Here is a 15,838-nt window from a genome sequence, read left to right on the forward strand (position 1 = left end):
TCAAAAAAACAGAACCCGGCCTTGCCACGCAACCAATTTCCAGTGCCCCCGGGAAAGCTTCCGCATTAAAAATATACTCATCCCCATCATCCTCCTCGTCCTCCACCTCCTCTTCGCCCGCTACCTCATCCTGTACACTGCCCTGACCAGACAATGGCTGACTGTCATCAAGGCTTTCCTCTTCCTCTGGTGCAGACGCCTGCTCCTTTATGTGCGTCAAACTTTGCATCAGCAGACGCATAAGCTCATGCTTATTACGGCGTTGTCTGCACTAACCAGCCGTGTGCATTCCTCAAAACACTGAAGGACTTGACACATGTCTTGTATCTTGGACCACTGCACACCAGACAACTCCATGTCTGCCATCCTACTGCCTGCCCGTGTATGTGTATCCTCCCACAAAAACATAACAGCCCGCCTCTGTTGGCACAGTCTCTGAAGCATGTGCAGTGTTGAGTTCCACCTTGTTGCAACGTCTATGATTAGGCGATGCTGGGGAAGGTTCAAAGACCGCTGATAGGTCTGCATACGGCTGGAGTGTACAGGCGAACGTCGGATATGTGAGCAAAGTCCACGCACTTTGAGGAGCAGGTCGGAGAACCCAGGATAAGTTTTCAATAAGCACTGCACCACCAGGTTTAAGGTGTGAGCCAGGCAAGGAATGTGTTTCAGTTGGGAAAGGGAGATGGCAGCCATGAAATTCCTTCTGTTATCACTCACTACCTTGCCTGCCTCAAGATCTACTGTGCCCAGCCACGACTGCGTTTCTTGTTGCAAGAACTCGGACAGAACTTCCGCGGTGTGTCTGTTGTCGCCCAAACACTTCATAGCCAATACAGCCTGCTGACGCTTGGCAGTAGCTGGCCCATAATGGGACAACTGGTGTGCAACAGTGTCATCTGCCGATGGAGTGGTTGGCCGACTGTGGTCTGTGGAAGAGCTGTAGCTTCTGCAGGAGGACGAGGAGGAGGAGGAGGAGGTGGTGCGAACGCCTACAGCCAACTGTTTCCTAGACCGTGGGCTAGGCACAACTGTCCCGAAATTGATGTCCCCTGAGGAACCTGCATCCACCACATTCACCCAGTGTGCCGTGATGGACACATAACGTCCCTGGCCATGCCTACTGGTCCATGCATCTGTAGTCAGGTGCACCTTTGTACTCACAGATTGCCTGAGTGCATGGACGATGCGCTGTTTAACATGCTGGTGCAGGGCCGGGATGGCTTTTCTGGAAAAAAAGTGTCGACTGGGTAGCTCGTATCGTGGTTCAGCGTACTCCATCAGGGCTTTGAAAGCTTCGCTTTCAACTAACCGGTAGGGCATCATCTCTAACGATATTAGTCTAGCTATGTGGGCGTTAAAACCCTGTGTATGCGGATGCGAGGATAAGTACTTCCTTTTTCTAACCAGAGTCTCATGTAGTGTGAGCTGAACTGGAGAGATGGAGATCGTGGAACTTGCGGGTGTGCCGGTGGACATGGCAGACTGCGAGACGGTTGGAGATGGTATTGTTTCCGCCGGTGACCTAGATGCAATATTTCCTCCTACAAAACTGGTGATTCCCTGACCCTGAGTGCTTTTGGCTGGCAAAGAAACCTGCACAGATACTGCCGGTGGTGCGGAAAATGGTGGCCTTACAGTGATGGAAGGGATGTTGCGTTGCTGACTAGCTTCATTGGCCGAGGGTGCTACAACCTTAACCCCTTCACCCCCAAGGGTGGTTTGCACGTTAATGACCGGGCCAATTTTTACAATTCTGACCACTGTCCCTTTATGAGGTTATAACTCTGGAACGCTTCAACGGATCTTGGCGATTCTGATATTATTTTCTCGTGACATATTGTACTTCATGATAGTGGTAAAATTTCTTTGATATTACCTGCGTTTATTTGCAGAAAAAATGGAAATTTGGCGAAAATTTTGAAAATTTTGCAATTTTCCAACTTTGAATTTTTATGCCCTTAAATCACAGAGATATGTCATGCAAAATACTTAATAAGTAACATTTCCCACATGCCTACTTTACATCAGCACAATTTTGGAACCAACATTTTTTTTTGTTAGGGAGTTATAAGGGTTAAAAGTTGACCAGCAATTTCTCATTTTTACAACACCATTTTTTTTTAGGGACCACATCTCATTTGAAGTCATTTTGAGGGGTCTATATGATAGAAAATACCCATGTGTGACACCATTCTAAAAACTGCACCCCTCAAGGTGCTCAAAACCATATTCAAGAAGTTTATTAACCCTTCTGGTGCTTCACAGGAATTTTTGGAATGTTTAAATAAAAATGAACATTTAACTTTTTTTCACAAAAAATTTACTTCAGCTCCAATTTGTTTTATTTTACCAAGGGTAACAGGAGAAAATGGACCCCAAAATTTGTTGTACAATTTGTCCTGAGTACGCCGATACCCCATATGTGGGGGTAAACCACTGTTTGGGCGCATGACAGAGCTCGGAAGCGAAGGAGCGCCATTTGACTTTTCAATGCAAAATTGACTGGAATTGAGATGGGACGCCATGTTGCGTTTGGGGAGCCCCTGATGTGCCTAAACATTGAAACCCCCCACAAGTGATACCATTTTGGAAAGTAGACCCCATAAGGAACTTATCTAGAGGTGTGGTGAGCACTTTGACCCACCAAGTACTTCACAGAAGTTTATAATGCAGAACCGTAAAAATAAAAAATCATTTTTCACAAAAATTATTTTTCGCCCCCAATTTTTTATTTTCCCAAGGGTAAGAGAAGAAATTGGACCCCAAAAGTTGTTGTACAATTTGTCCTGAGTACGCTGATACCCCATATGTGGCGATAAACCACTGTTTGGGCGCATGGGAGAGCTCGGAAGGGAAGTAGCACCGTTTGACTTTTCAATGCAAAATTGACTGAAATTGAGATGGGACGCCATGTTGCGTTTGGGGAGCCCCTGATGTGCCTAAACATTGAAACCCCCCACAAGTGACACCATTTTGGAAAGTAGACCCCCTAAGGAACTTATCTAGAGGTGTGGTGAGCACTTTGACCCACCAAGTACTTCACAGAAGTTTATAATGCAGAACCGTAAAAATAAAAAATCATATTTTTTCACAAAAATTATTTTTCGCCCCCAATTTTTTATTTTCCCAAGGGTAAGAGAAGAAATTGGACCCCAACATTTGTTGCACAATTTGTCCTGAGTACGCTGATACCCCATATGTGGCGATAAACCACTGTTTGGGCGCATGGGAGAGCTCGGAAGGGAAGTAGCACCGTTTGACTTTTCAATGCAAAATTGACAGGAATTGAGATGGGACGCCATGTTGCGTTTGGAGAGCCACTGATGTGCCTAAACATTGAAACCCCCCACAAGTGACACCATTTTGGAAAGTAGACCCCCTAAGGAACTTATCTAGATGTGTTTTGAGCGCTTTGACCCACCAAGGGCTTCACAGAAGTTAATAATGCAGAGCCGTAAAAATAAAACAAAAATTTTTTCCCACAAAAATTATTTTTTTAGCCCCCAGTTTTGTATTTTCCCGAGGGTAGCAGGAGAAATTGGACCCCAAAATCTGTTGTCCAAGTTGTCCTGAATGCGATGATATACCATATGTGGGGAGAACCACTGTTTGGGCGCATGGGAGGGCTCGGAAAGGAAGGAGCGCCATTTGGAATGCAGACTTAGATGGAATGGTCTGCAGGCGTCACATTGCGTTTGCAGAGCCCCTAATGTACCTAAACAGTAGAAACCCCCCACAAGTGACACCATGTTGGAAAGTAGACCCCCTAAGGAACTTATCTAGATGTGTGATGAGCGCTTTGACCCACCAAGGGCTTCACAGAAGTTTATAATGCAGAGCCGTAAAAATAAAACAAAAATTTTTTCCCACAAAAATTATTTTTCAGCCCCCAGTTTTGTATTTTCCCGAGGGTAACAGGAGAAATTGGACCCCAAAAGTTGTTGTCCAATTTGTCCTGAGTGCGCTGATACCCCATATGTGGGGGGAAACCACCGTTTGGACGCATGGAAGGGCTCGGAAGTGAAGGAGCGCCATTTGGAATGCAGACTTAGATGGAATGGTCTGCAGGCGTCACATTGCGTTTGCAGAGCCCCTAATGTACCTAAACAGTAGAAACCCCCCACAAGTGACACCATGTTGGAAAGTAGACCCCCTAAGGAACTTATCTAGATGTGTAGTGAGCGCTTTGACCCACCAAGGGCTTCACAGAAGTTTATAATGCAGAGCCGTAAAAATAAAACAAAAATTTTTTCCCACAAAAATTATTTTTCAGCCCCCAGTTTTGTATTTTTCCGAGGGTAACAAGAGAAATTGGACCCCAAAAGTTGTTGTCCAATTTGTCCTGAGTGCGCTGATACCCCATATGTGGGGGGAAACCACCGTTTGGACGCATGGAAGGGCTCGGAATTGAAGGAGCGCCATTTGGAATGCAGACTTAGATGGAATGGTCTGCAGGCGTCACATTGCGTTTGCAGAGCCCCTAATGTACTTAAACAGTAGAAATCCCCCACAAGTGACACCATGTTGGAAAGTAGACCCCCTAAGGAACTTATCTAGATGTGTGGTGAGCGCTTTGACCCACCAAGGGCTTCACAGAAGTTTATAATGCAGAGCCGTAAAAATAAAACAAAAATGTTTTCCCACAAAAATTATTTTTCAGCCCCCAGTTTTGTATTTTCCCGAGGGTAACAGGAGAAATTGGACCCTAAAAGTTGTTGTCCAATTTGTCCTGAGTGCGCTGATACCCCATATGTGGGGGGAACCACCGTTTGGATGCATGGGAGGGCTCGGAAGGGAAGGAGCGCCATTTGGAATGCAGACTTAGATGGAATGGTCTGCAGGCGTCACATTGCGTTTGCAGAGCGCCTAATGTACCTAAACAGTAGAAGCCCCGCACAAGTGACCCCATTTTGGAAACTAGACCCCCCAAGGAACTTATCTAGATGTGTTGTAAGAACTTTGAACCCCCAAGTGTTTCACTACAGTTTATAACGCAGAGCCGTGAAAATAAAAAATCCTTTTTTTTCCCACAAAAATTATTTTTTAGCCCCCAGTTTTGTATTTTCCTAGGGGTAACAGGAGAAATTGGACCCCAAAGGTTGTTGTTCTATTTGTCCTGAGTACGCTGATACCCCATATGTTGGGGTAAACCCCTGTTTGGGCACACGGGAGAGCTCGGAAGGGAAGGAGCACTGTTTTACTTTTTCAACGCAGAATTGGCTGGAATTGAGATCGGACGCCATGTCGCGTTTGGAGAGCCCCTGATGTGCCGAAACAGTGGAAACCCCCCAATTATAACTGAAACCCTAATCCAAACACACCCCTAACCCTAATCCCAACAGTAACCCTAACCACACCTCTAACCCTGACACACCCCTAACCCTAATCCCAACCCTATTCCCAACCGTAAATGTAATCTAAACCCTAACCGTAACTTTAGCCCCAACCCTAACCCTAACTTTAGCCCCAACCCTAACTGTAGCCTTAACCCTAGCCCCAACCCTAGCGCTAACCCTAGCCCTAACCCTAGCCCTAATGGGAAAATGGAAATAAATACATTTTTTTTATTTTTCCCTAACTAAGGGGGTGATGAAGGGGGGTTTGATTTACTTTTATAGCGGGTTTTTTAGCGGATTTTTATGATTGGCAGCCGTCACACACTGAAAGACGCTTTTTATTGCAAAAAATATTTTTTGCGTTACCACATTTTGAGAGCTATAAATTTTCCATATTTTGGTCCACAGAGTCATGTGAGGTCTTGTTTTTTGCGGGACGAGTTGACGTTTTTATTGGTAACATTTTTGGGCACGTCACATTTTTTGATCGCTTTTTATTCCGATTTTTGTGAGGCAGAATGACCAAAAACCAGCTATTCATGAATTTCTTTTGGGGGAGGCGTTTATACCGTTCCGCGTTTGGTAAAATTGATAAAGCAGTTTTATTCTTCGGGTCAGTACGATTACAGCGATATCTCATTTATATTATTTTTTTTATGTTTTGGCGCTTTTATACGATAAAAACTATTTTATGGAAAAAATAATTATTTTTGCATCGCTTTATTCTCAGGACTATAACTTTTTTATTTTTCTTCTGATGATGCTGTATGGTGGCTCGTTATTTGCGGGACAAGATGACGCTTTCAGCGGTACCATGGTTATTTATATCTGTCTTTTTGATCGCGTGTTATTCCACTTTTTGTTCGGCGGTATGATAATAAAGCGTTGTTTTTTGCCTCGTTTTTTTTTTTTTTTTCTTACGGTGTTTACTGAAGGGGTTAACGAGTGGGCCAGTTTTATAGGTCGGGTCGTTACGGACGCGGCGATACTAAATATGTGTACTTTTATTGTTTTGTTTTTTTTATATTTAGGTAAAGAAATGTATTTATGGGAATAATATTTTTTTTTTTTTCATTATTTTGGAATATTTTTTTTTATTTTTTTTTACACATTTGGAAATTTTTTTTTTTACTTTTTTACTTTGCCCCAGGGGGGGACAATACAGATCGGTGATCTGCCAGTTTGCATAGCACTCTGACAGATCACCGATCTGATTGAAGTGCAGGCTGCTTCACAGTGCCTGCTCTGAGCAGGCTTCTGTGAAGCCACCTCCCTCCCTGCAGGACCCGGATCCGCGGCCATCTTGGATCCGGGTCTGGAGCAGGCAGGGAGGGAGGTAAGACCCTCGCAGCAACGCGATCACATCGCGTTGCTGCGGGGGGCTCAGGGAAGCCCGCAGGGAGCCCTCTCCCTGCGCGATGCTTCCCTGCATCGCCGGCACATCGCGATCATGTTTGATCGCGGTGTGCCGGGGGTTAATGTGCCGGGGGCGGTCCGTGACCGCTCCTGGCACATAGTGCTGGATGTCAGCTGCGATATGCAGCTGACACCCGGCCGCGATCGGCCGCGCTCCCCCCGTGAGCGCGGCCGATCGGCTATGACGTACTATCCCGTCAAGGGTCAGATAGGCCCAGGTCACCTCGACGGGATAGTACGTCAAAGGTCACAGAGGGGTTAAGGAACGTTTGGTAGTTAGTCCAGGCTTGAAAATGCATGGTGGTTAAGTGTCTATGCATGCAACTAGTATTGAGACATTTCAGATTCTGACCTCTGCTTAAGCTAGTTGAACATTTTTGACAGATGACTTTGCGCTGATCAATTGGATGTTGTTTAAAAAAATGCCAGACTGCACTCTTCCTATCATCGGATCCCTTTTCAGGTATTGCAGACTGAGCTTTAACCGGATGGCCACGCTGTCCTCCAACAGGTTTTGGCTTTGCCACGCGTTTTGGGCCAGATACGGGCCCGGCAGATGGAACCTGTTGCGATGTTGATGCCTGCTGCGGCCCCTCCTCCACCTCCGCTTCTGAACTACTGCCGCCTGCACCCTGTTTCCCCAATGGCTGCCAATCGGGGTCAATAACTGGGTCATCTATTAACTCCTCTTCGAGCTCGTGTGCAACTTTGTCTGTGTCACTGTGTCGGTTGGTGGTATAGCGTTCGTGGCGGGGCAACATAGTCTCATCAGGGTCTGATTGTGGATCAGTACCCTGAGAGGGCAATGTGGTGGTCTGAGTCAAAGGAGCAGCATAGTACTCTGGCTGTGGCTGTGCATCAGTGCACTCCATGTCAGAATCAACTTGTAATGGGCATGGCCTGTTAAGTGTTTCACTTTGTAAGCCAGGGACGGTATGTGTAAAGAGCTCCATGGAGTAACCCGTTGTGTCGCCTGCTGCATCCTTCTCTCTTGTTGTAGTTTTTGCTGAAGAGGACAAGGAAGCGACTTGTCCCTGACCGTGGACATCCACAAGCGACGCGCTGCTTTTACATTTACCAGTTTCAGAAGAGGAGGCAAAAGAGCTAGAGGCTGAGTCTGCAATGTAAGCCAAAACTTGCTGTTGCTGCTCCGCCTTTAAAAGCGGTTTTCCTACTCCCAGAAAAGAGAGCGTTCGATGCCTTGTGTAGCCAGACGACGAAACTGGCTCCACAGCTCCAGACTTACGTGGAATATTTTTATCCCCACGACCACCTGATGCTCCACTACCACTACCATCATTACCAGCTGACAATGAACGCCCACGGCCACGACCTCTTGCACCAGACTTCCTCATTGTTTTAAAAACTTAAACAAAGTAACTTTATTTGTTGCTGTCAAACAACTTACACGGTAAGCTATAACTTCAGTATGATTTCAATATCCCTTAACAGGTTGGTGAGACCACAAGGAAAATCAGGCACAATGTTACACACTCTGTTTTCTGTGGCACAAAATCACAGAGATGCCACACACGCAGGACTGTCACTCAAGCACAAATGTCAATATTAATCTCCCACCTTTTTTTTTTTTTTTTTTTTTTCCCTCAGGGAGACTTTAGAAACCAAATAAGATAAATTGTTTTTTTCAGGGACAATTTAGAAACAAAATAATAATAAAAAAAAAAAAAGCTTTCTATGGCCCAGTGCCCACTGAGTGAGAGATGGCACACACAGGAATCAGGATCAGGAGTGGCACACAAGCCCTGAGGACAGTATTAATCTCCCACTGATGGATGTAGTGATTTTTTTTTCAGGTAGATTTTAGAACCCAAATCAAGCAAAAAAATAAATAGGCTTTCTATGGCCCACTGAGTGAGAGATGGCGCTCACAGGAGTCAGGATCAGGAGTGGCACACAAGCCCTGAGGACAGTATTAATCTCCCACTGATGGATGTAGTGTTTTTTTTTTCAGGTAGATTTTAGAACCCAAATCAAGCAAAAAAATAAATAGGCTTTCTATGGCCCACTGAGTGAGAGATGGCGCTCACAGGAGTCAGGATCAGGAGTGGCACACAAGCCCTGAGGACAGTATTAATCTCCCACTGATGGATGTAGTGTTTTTTTTTTCAGGTAGATTTTAGAACCCAAATCAAGCAAAAAAATAAATAGGCTTTCTATGGCCCACTGAGTGAGAGATGGCGCTCACAGGAGTCAGGATCAGGAGTGGCACACAAGCCCTGAGGACAGTATTAATCTCCCACTGATGGATGTAGTGGTTTTTTTTTCAGGTAGATTTTAGAACCCAAATCAAGCAAAAAAATAAATAGGCTTTCTATGGCCCACTGAGTGAGAGATGGCGCTCACAGGAGTCAGGATCAGGAGTGGCACACAAGCCCTGAGGACAGTATTAATCTCCCACTGATGGATGTAGTGTTTTTTTTTTTCAGTTAGATTTTAGAACCCAAATCAAGCAAAAAAAAAAAAAGGTTTTCTATGGCCCACTGAGTGAGAGATGGCGCTCACAGGAGTCAGGATCAGGAGTGGCAAACAAGCCCTGAGGACAGTATTAATCTCCCACTGATGGATGTAGTGTTTTTTTTGTTCAGGTATATTTTAGAACCCAAATCAAGCAAAAAAAAAAAATAGGTTTTCTATGGCCCACTGAGTGAGAGATGGCGCTCACAGGAGTCAGGATCAGGAGTGGCAAACAAGCCCTGAGGACAGTATTAATCTCCCACTGATGGATGTAGTGTTTTTTTTTCAGGTAGATTTTAGAACCCAAATCAAGCAAAAAAATAAATAGGCTTTCTATGGCCCACTGAGTGAGAGATGGCGCTCACAGGAGTCAGGATCAGGAGTGGCACACAAGCCCTGAGGACAGTATTAATCTCCCACTGATGGATGTAGTGTTTTTTTTTTCAGTTAGATTTTAGAACCCAAATCAAGCAAAAAAATAAATAGGCTTTCTATGGCCCACTGAGTGAGAGATGGCGCGCACAGGAGTCAGGATCAGGAGTGGCACACAAGCCCTGAGGACAGTATTAATCTCCCACTGATGGATGTAGTGTTGTTTTTTTTCAGTTAGATTTTAGAACCCAAATCAAGCAAAAAAATAAATAGGCTTTCTATGGCCCACTGAGTGAGAGATGGCGCTCACAGGAGTCAGGATCAGGAGTGGCACACAAGCCCTGAGGACAGTATTAATCTCCCACTGATGGATGTAGTGTTTTTTTTGTTCAGGTAGATTTTAGAAGCCAAATCAAGCAAAAAAATAAATAGGCTTTCTATGGCCCACTGAGTGAGAGATGGCGCTCACAGGAGTCAGGATCAGGAGTGGCAAACAAGCCCTGAGGACAGTATTAATCTCCCACTGATGGATGTAGTGATTTTTTTTTTCAGTTAGATTTTAGAACCCAAATCAAGCAAAAAAATAAATAGGCTTTCTATGGCCCACTGAGTGAGAGATGGCGCTCATAGGAGTCAGGATCAGGAGTGGCACACAAGCCCTGAGGACAGTATTAATCTCCCACTGATGGATGTAGTGTTTTTTTTTTTCAGGTAGATTTTAGAACCCAAATCAAGCAAAAAAATAAATAGGCTTTCTATGGCCCACTGAGTGAGAGATGGCGCTCACAGGAGTCAGAATCAGGAGTGGCACACAAGCCCTGAGGACAGTATTAATCTCCCACTGATGGATGTAGTGTTTTTTTTTTCAGGTTGATTTTAGAACCCAAATCAAGCAAAAAAATAAATAGGCTTTCTATGGCCCACTGAGTGAGAGATGGCGCGCACAGGAGTCAGGATCAGGAGTGGCACACAAGCCCTGAGGACAGTATTAATCTCCCACTGATGGATGTAGTGTTTTTTTTTTCAGTTAGATTTTAGAACCCAAATCAAGCAAAAAAATAAATAGGCTTTCTATGGCCCACTGAGTGAGAGATGGCGCTCACAGGAGTCAGGATCAGGAGTGGCAAACAAGCCCTGAGGACAGTATTAATCTCCCACTGATGGATGTAGTGATTTTTTTTTTCAGTTAGATTTTAGAACCCAAATCAAGCAAAAAAATAAATAGGCTTTCTATGGCCCACTGAGTGAGAGATGGCGCTCACAGGAGTCAGGATCAGGAGTGGCACACAAGCCCTGAGGACAGTATTAATCTCCCACTGATGGATGTAGTGTTTTTTTTTTTCAGGTAGATTTTAGAACCCAAATCAAGCAAAAAAAATAAATAGGCTTTCTATGGCCCACTGAGTGAGAGATGGCGCGCACAGGAGTCAGGATCAGGAGTGGCACACAAGCCCTGAGGACAGTATTAATCTCCCACTGATGGATGTAGTGTTTTTTTTTTCAGGTAGATTTTAGAACCCAAATCAAGCAAAAAAATAAATAGGCTTTCTATGGCCCACTGAGTGAGAGATGGCGCGCACAGGAGTCAGGATCAGGAGTGGCACACAAGCCCTGAGGACAGTATTACTCTCCCACTGATGGATGTAGTGATTTTTTTTTCAGTTAGATTTTAGAACCCAAATCAAGCAAAAAAATAAATAGGCTTTCTATGGCCCACTGAGTGAGAGATGGCGCTCACAGGAGTCAGGATCAGGAGTGGCACACAAGCCCTGAGGACAATATTAATCTCCCACTGATTGATGTAGTGTTTTTTTTTCAGGTAGATTTTAGAACCCAAATCAAGCAAAAAAATAAATAGGCTTTCTATGGCCCACTGAGTGAGAGATGGTGCACACAGGGATGGCACACACACGGATGGCACTCTAGCAGAAATGCAAATCTTAATCTCCCACAAAAAAAAAAAAAAAAAAAAACAGGGACTGTCCTACAATTACTATCTCCCTGCAGTAATCTCAGCCAGGTATGGCAGGCAGCAATAGGAGTGGACTGATGCACAAATTAAATAAAAAGTGTGGACAAACAAAAAAGATAGCTGTGCAGAAAGGAAGGAACAAGAGGATATGTGCTTTGAAAAAAGCAGTTGGTTTCCACAGTGGCGTACACACAGCAATACAGCTATCACGGAGCCTTCTAGGGCAGCCCAATGAGCTACAGCGCTGAGAGAAAAAAAAAAAAATGTAGCTTCCACTGTCCCTGCACACCGAAGGTGGTGTTGGACAGTGGAAATCGCTACAGCACAAGCGGTTTGGTGGTTAGTGGACCCTGCCTAACGCTATCCCTGCTTCTGACGAAGCGGCAGCAACCTCTCCCTAAGCTCAGAGCAGCAGCAGTGAGATGGCGGTCGGCGGGAACGCCCCTTTATAGCCCCTGTGACGCCGCAGACAGCAAGCCAATCACTGCAATGCCCTTCTCTAAGATGGTGGGGACCAGGACCTATGTCATCACGCTGCCCACACTCTGCGTTCACCTTCATTGGCTGAGAAATGGTGCTTTTCGCGTCATTGAAACGCGACTTTGGCGCGAAAGTCGCGTACCGCATGGCCGACAAGCACAGGGGTCGGATCGGGTTTCATGAGACGCCGACTTAGCCAAAAGTCGGCGACTTTTGAAAATGAACGACCCGTTTCGCTCAACCCTAATGCTCAGTAGTGTGTGTGTCCTCCAGGTGCCTGTATGATCCCCCTACAATGCCTGGCAATGCTCCTGATGGGGCGGCGGATGGTCTCCTGAGGGATCTCCTCCCAGACCTGGACTAAAGCATCTGCCAACTCCTGGACAGTCTTTGGTGCAACGTGACATTGGTGGATGGTGCGAGACATGATGTCCCAGATGTGTTAAATCGGATTCCGATCTGGGGAACAGGCGGGTCAGTCCATAGCTTCAATGCCTTCATCTTGCAGGAACTGCTGCCACACTCCAGCCACATGAGGTCTGGCATTGTCCTGCATTAGGAGGAATCTCAGGGCCAGCCGCACCAGCATATGGTCTCACAAGGGGTCTGAGGATCTCATCTCGGTAACTAATGGCAGTCAGGCTACCTCTGGCGAGCACATGGAGGGCTGTTGGGCCCTCAAAATAAATGCCACCCCACACCATTACTGACCCACTGCCATACCGGTCATGCTGAAGGATGTTGCAGGCAGCAGATCACTCTCCATGGCATCTCCAGACTCTGTCACGTCTGTCACATGTGCTCAGTGTGAACCTGCTTTCATCTGTAAAGAGCACAGGGTGCCAGTGGCGAATTTGCCAATCCTGGTGTTCTGTGGCAAATGCCAAGCATCCTGCACAGTGTTGGACTAGGAACACAGACTCCATCTGTGGACATCGGGCACTCAGACCATCCTCATGGAGTCAGTTTCTAACCGTTTGTGCAGACACATGCACATTTGTGGCCTGCTGGAGGCCATTTTGCAGGGCTCTGGCAGTGCTCCTCCTGTTCCTCCTTACACAAAGGCTGAGGTAGCATTCCTGCTGCTGGGTTGCAGCCCTCCTATGGCCCCCTCCATGTCTCCTGGTGTACTGGCCTGTCTCCTGGTAGCGCCTCCAGCCTCTGGACACTACGCTGACAGACACAGCAAACCTTCTTGCCACAGCTCGCATTGATGTGCCATCCTGGATGGGCTGCACTACCTGAGTCACTTATATGGGTTGTAGAGTCCGTCTCATGCTACCACGAGTGTGAAAGCACAACCAACATTCAAAAGTGACCAAAACATAAGCCAGAAAGCATTGGTGGTCCCCACCTGCAGAACCACTCCTTTATTGAGTGTGTCATGATAAATGCCAATAATTTCCATCTGTTGTCTATTCCATTTGCATAACAGCATGTGAAATTGATTGTCAAACAGTGTTGCTTCCTAAGTGGACAGTTTGATTTCACAGAAGTTTGATTTACTTGGAGTTATATTCTGTTGTTTAAGTGTTCCCTTTATTTTTTTGAGCAGTGTATATATATATATATATATATATATATATATATATAATTTTTAAGGCTTTGCAGGGTCTGTTATTTACATATAAACTCAGCTAAAATGTCTCATCTGTACAATGTGTTGCTCTCCACACACAGCATAGAGCTGCGAGACGGCCGCCAGTGTAGGAACTGATTAGAATATTGTTAACGCTATATTTACAAAGATTAGCAGTAGCTTCACAGTACTAATCCCGCACAATAATTAATAAGAAAAGTTCGGAAAATATCTAAGAATATCTCTAATGCCTTCACTAATTAGCAATGCAGAATTACAATACTGCTGATTAGTAATTTGCACCATAATATTACAGGATTAGTGGGGGGTTGATGCTACTTTTCCTTTGGTGCAGTAGTGACATAGAATAGCACTGAGGTAACTGCTCGTTAGATGTTCATTATTTTATGTATTCATTTATAAATTCAGTAAATAAGAATAACAGGTCAATCTAGGCACACAAAGTATTTGTCACTGTAATAACAGTTTCATCGTATTATTAAATTTACTGACCAGTCAGTTTGTCACTTGTCAGTAAGATAAATGCAATCTTAAAGCAACCTTAAGTAGAAACATATAGAAAAGTTGGCAAAAAACTAAATGTACCCTCCTGTTGCTATTTTATCACCACTAGCTTCTAAAATGGAACTAAAGGCCCCGTCTCACACAGCGACCCTGCAGCGATACAGACAACGATGCTGATTGCTGCAGCGTCGCTGTGTGGTCGCTGTGTGGTCGCTGGGGAGCTGTCACACAGACAGCTCTCTCCAGCGACCAACGATCAGGGGAACGACTTCGGCATCGTTGAAACTGTCTTCAACGATGCCGAAGTCCCCCTGCAGCACCCGGGTAACCAGGGTAAACATCGGGTTACTAAGCGCAGGGCCGCGCTTAGTAACCCGATGTGTACCCTGGTTACCAGCGTAAATGTAAAAAAACCCAAACCGTACATACTCACCATCTGTTGCCCGTCAGGTCCCTTGGCGTCTGCTTCCTGCTCTGACTGAGCCGCCGTACAGTGAGAGCTGAGAGCAGAGCGCAGCGGTGACGTCACTGCTGCGCTCTCACTTTACGGCGGCTCAGTCAGAGCAGAAAGCAGACGCCAAGGGACCTGACGGGGTTGATGTGAGTATGTAGTGTTTTTTTTTTTTTACATTTACGCTGGTAACCAGGGTAAACATCGGGTTACTAAGCGCGGCCCTGCGCTTAGTAACCCGATGTTTACCCTGGTTACCAGTGAAGACATCGCTGGATCGGTGTCACACACACCGATTCAGCGATGTCAGCGGGACCTCAACGACCAAAAAAAGGTCCAGGCCATTCTGACACGACCAGCGATCTCGCAGCAGGGGCCTGATCGCTGGTACGTGTCACACATAGCGAGATCGCTACTGAGGTCGCTGTTGCGTCACAAAACTTGTGACTCAGCAGCGATCTCGCTAGCGATCTCGCTATGTGAGACGGGGCCTTAAGGGTCAGACACTTGTCCTGCTCATTTCATTATCAGGAGTAAGATAGGCAGGTCTTGGATCCCCACTTCTGTAAAGTTGTGGTTCCTTTAGAAATGAGGAATCCTGCAGAGGGTCACAATTCTTATGTGGAAGAGGGGCAAGATCAACCAGAGCTGGGGCTGTGTTCTATGGCCTCACAGCAGGCCATGTAAATTTGATTTTAGACCTAATATATAAAATAAAGAAAGGTAAAATGTAGAAAATTATCTAAATCTATCAGTCAGGTGGTCCTATCTCAAATGCTAGAAAATAAATTCTAGTGATATCAGGATATCCTTATGTTTAGGTGTATTTAATCAAACATGTGAATAGCTGGGGCTATTATTGAGTTATCTGTGGTAACACTTATGGGGCTATGCTATGCATAAGGTAAAATTAAGAATACCAAGCTGCTTTGTCCAATATAATCCTTAAATGTATGTTTTTTTCATAGGTCTTGACCCTGCTGGTCCTTTATTTGAAGGAATGTCATCAATAGATCGCCTGTCTCCAGATGATGCCAGTTTTGTTGACTCCATTCATACGAACACACAACAACATATCGGATTAAGTATTGGGATTAATGAGAGAGTTGGTCACTTTGATTTTTATCCCAATGGAGGAGACATTCAGCCTGGCTGCCATTTTCGAGACTTGTACAGACATATAGCAGAACAGGGAATTTTTGGTAAGAAGTCATAACTATACGAAACAC

At 45.3% G+C, this 15,838-nt stretch overlaps 1 protein-coding gene across 1 annotated transcript in view; it reads left to right on the top strand.

The window, feature by feature from the left end:
- LIPC (lipase C, hepatic type) overlaps positions 1-15,838 on the top strand; it is a 370,238-nt gene that overhangs the window by 322,140 nt on the left and 32,260 nt on the right. The window contains exon 7 of the mRNA XM_077263828.1: positions 15,578-15,811. Coding sequence (XP_077119943.1) covers positions 15,578-15,811 — 234 coding nt within the window. The remainder of the gene's footprint in view (positions 1-15,577; positions 15,812-15,838) is intronic.

This window comes from Ranitomeya variabilis, chromosome 5, assembly GCF_051348905.1.
Source record: "Ranitomeya variabilis isolate aRanVar5 chromosome 5, aRanVar5.hap1, whole genome shotgun sequence".
In the NCBI taxonomy this organism is placed as follows: domain Eukaryota; kingdom Metazoa; phylum Chordata; class Amphibia; order Anura; family Dendrobatidae; genus Ranitomeya; species Ranitomeya variabilis.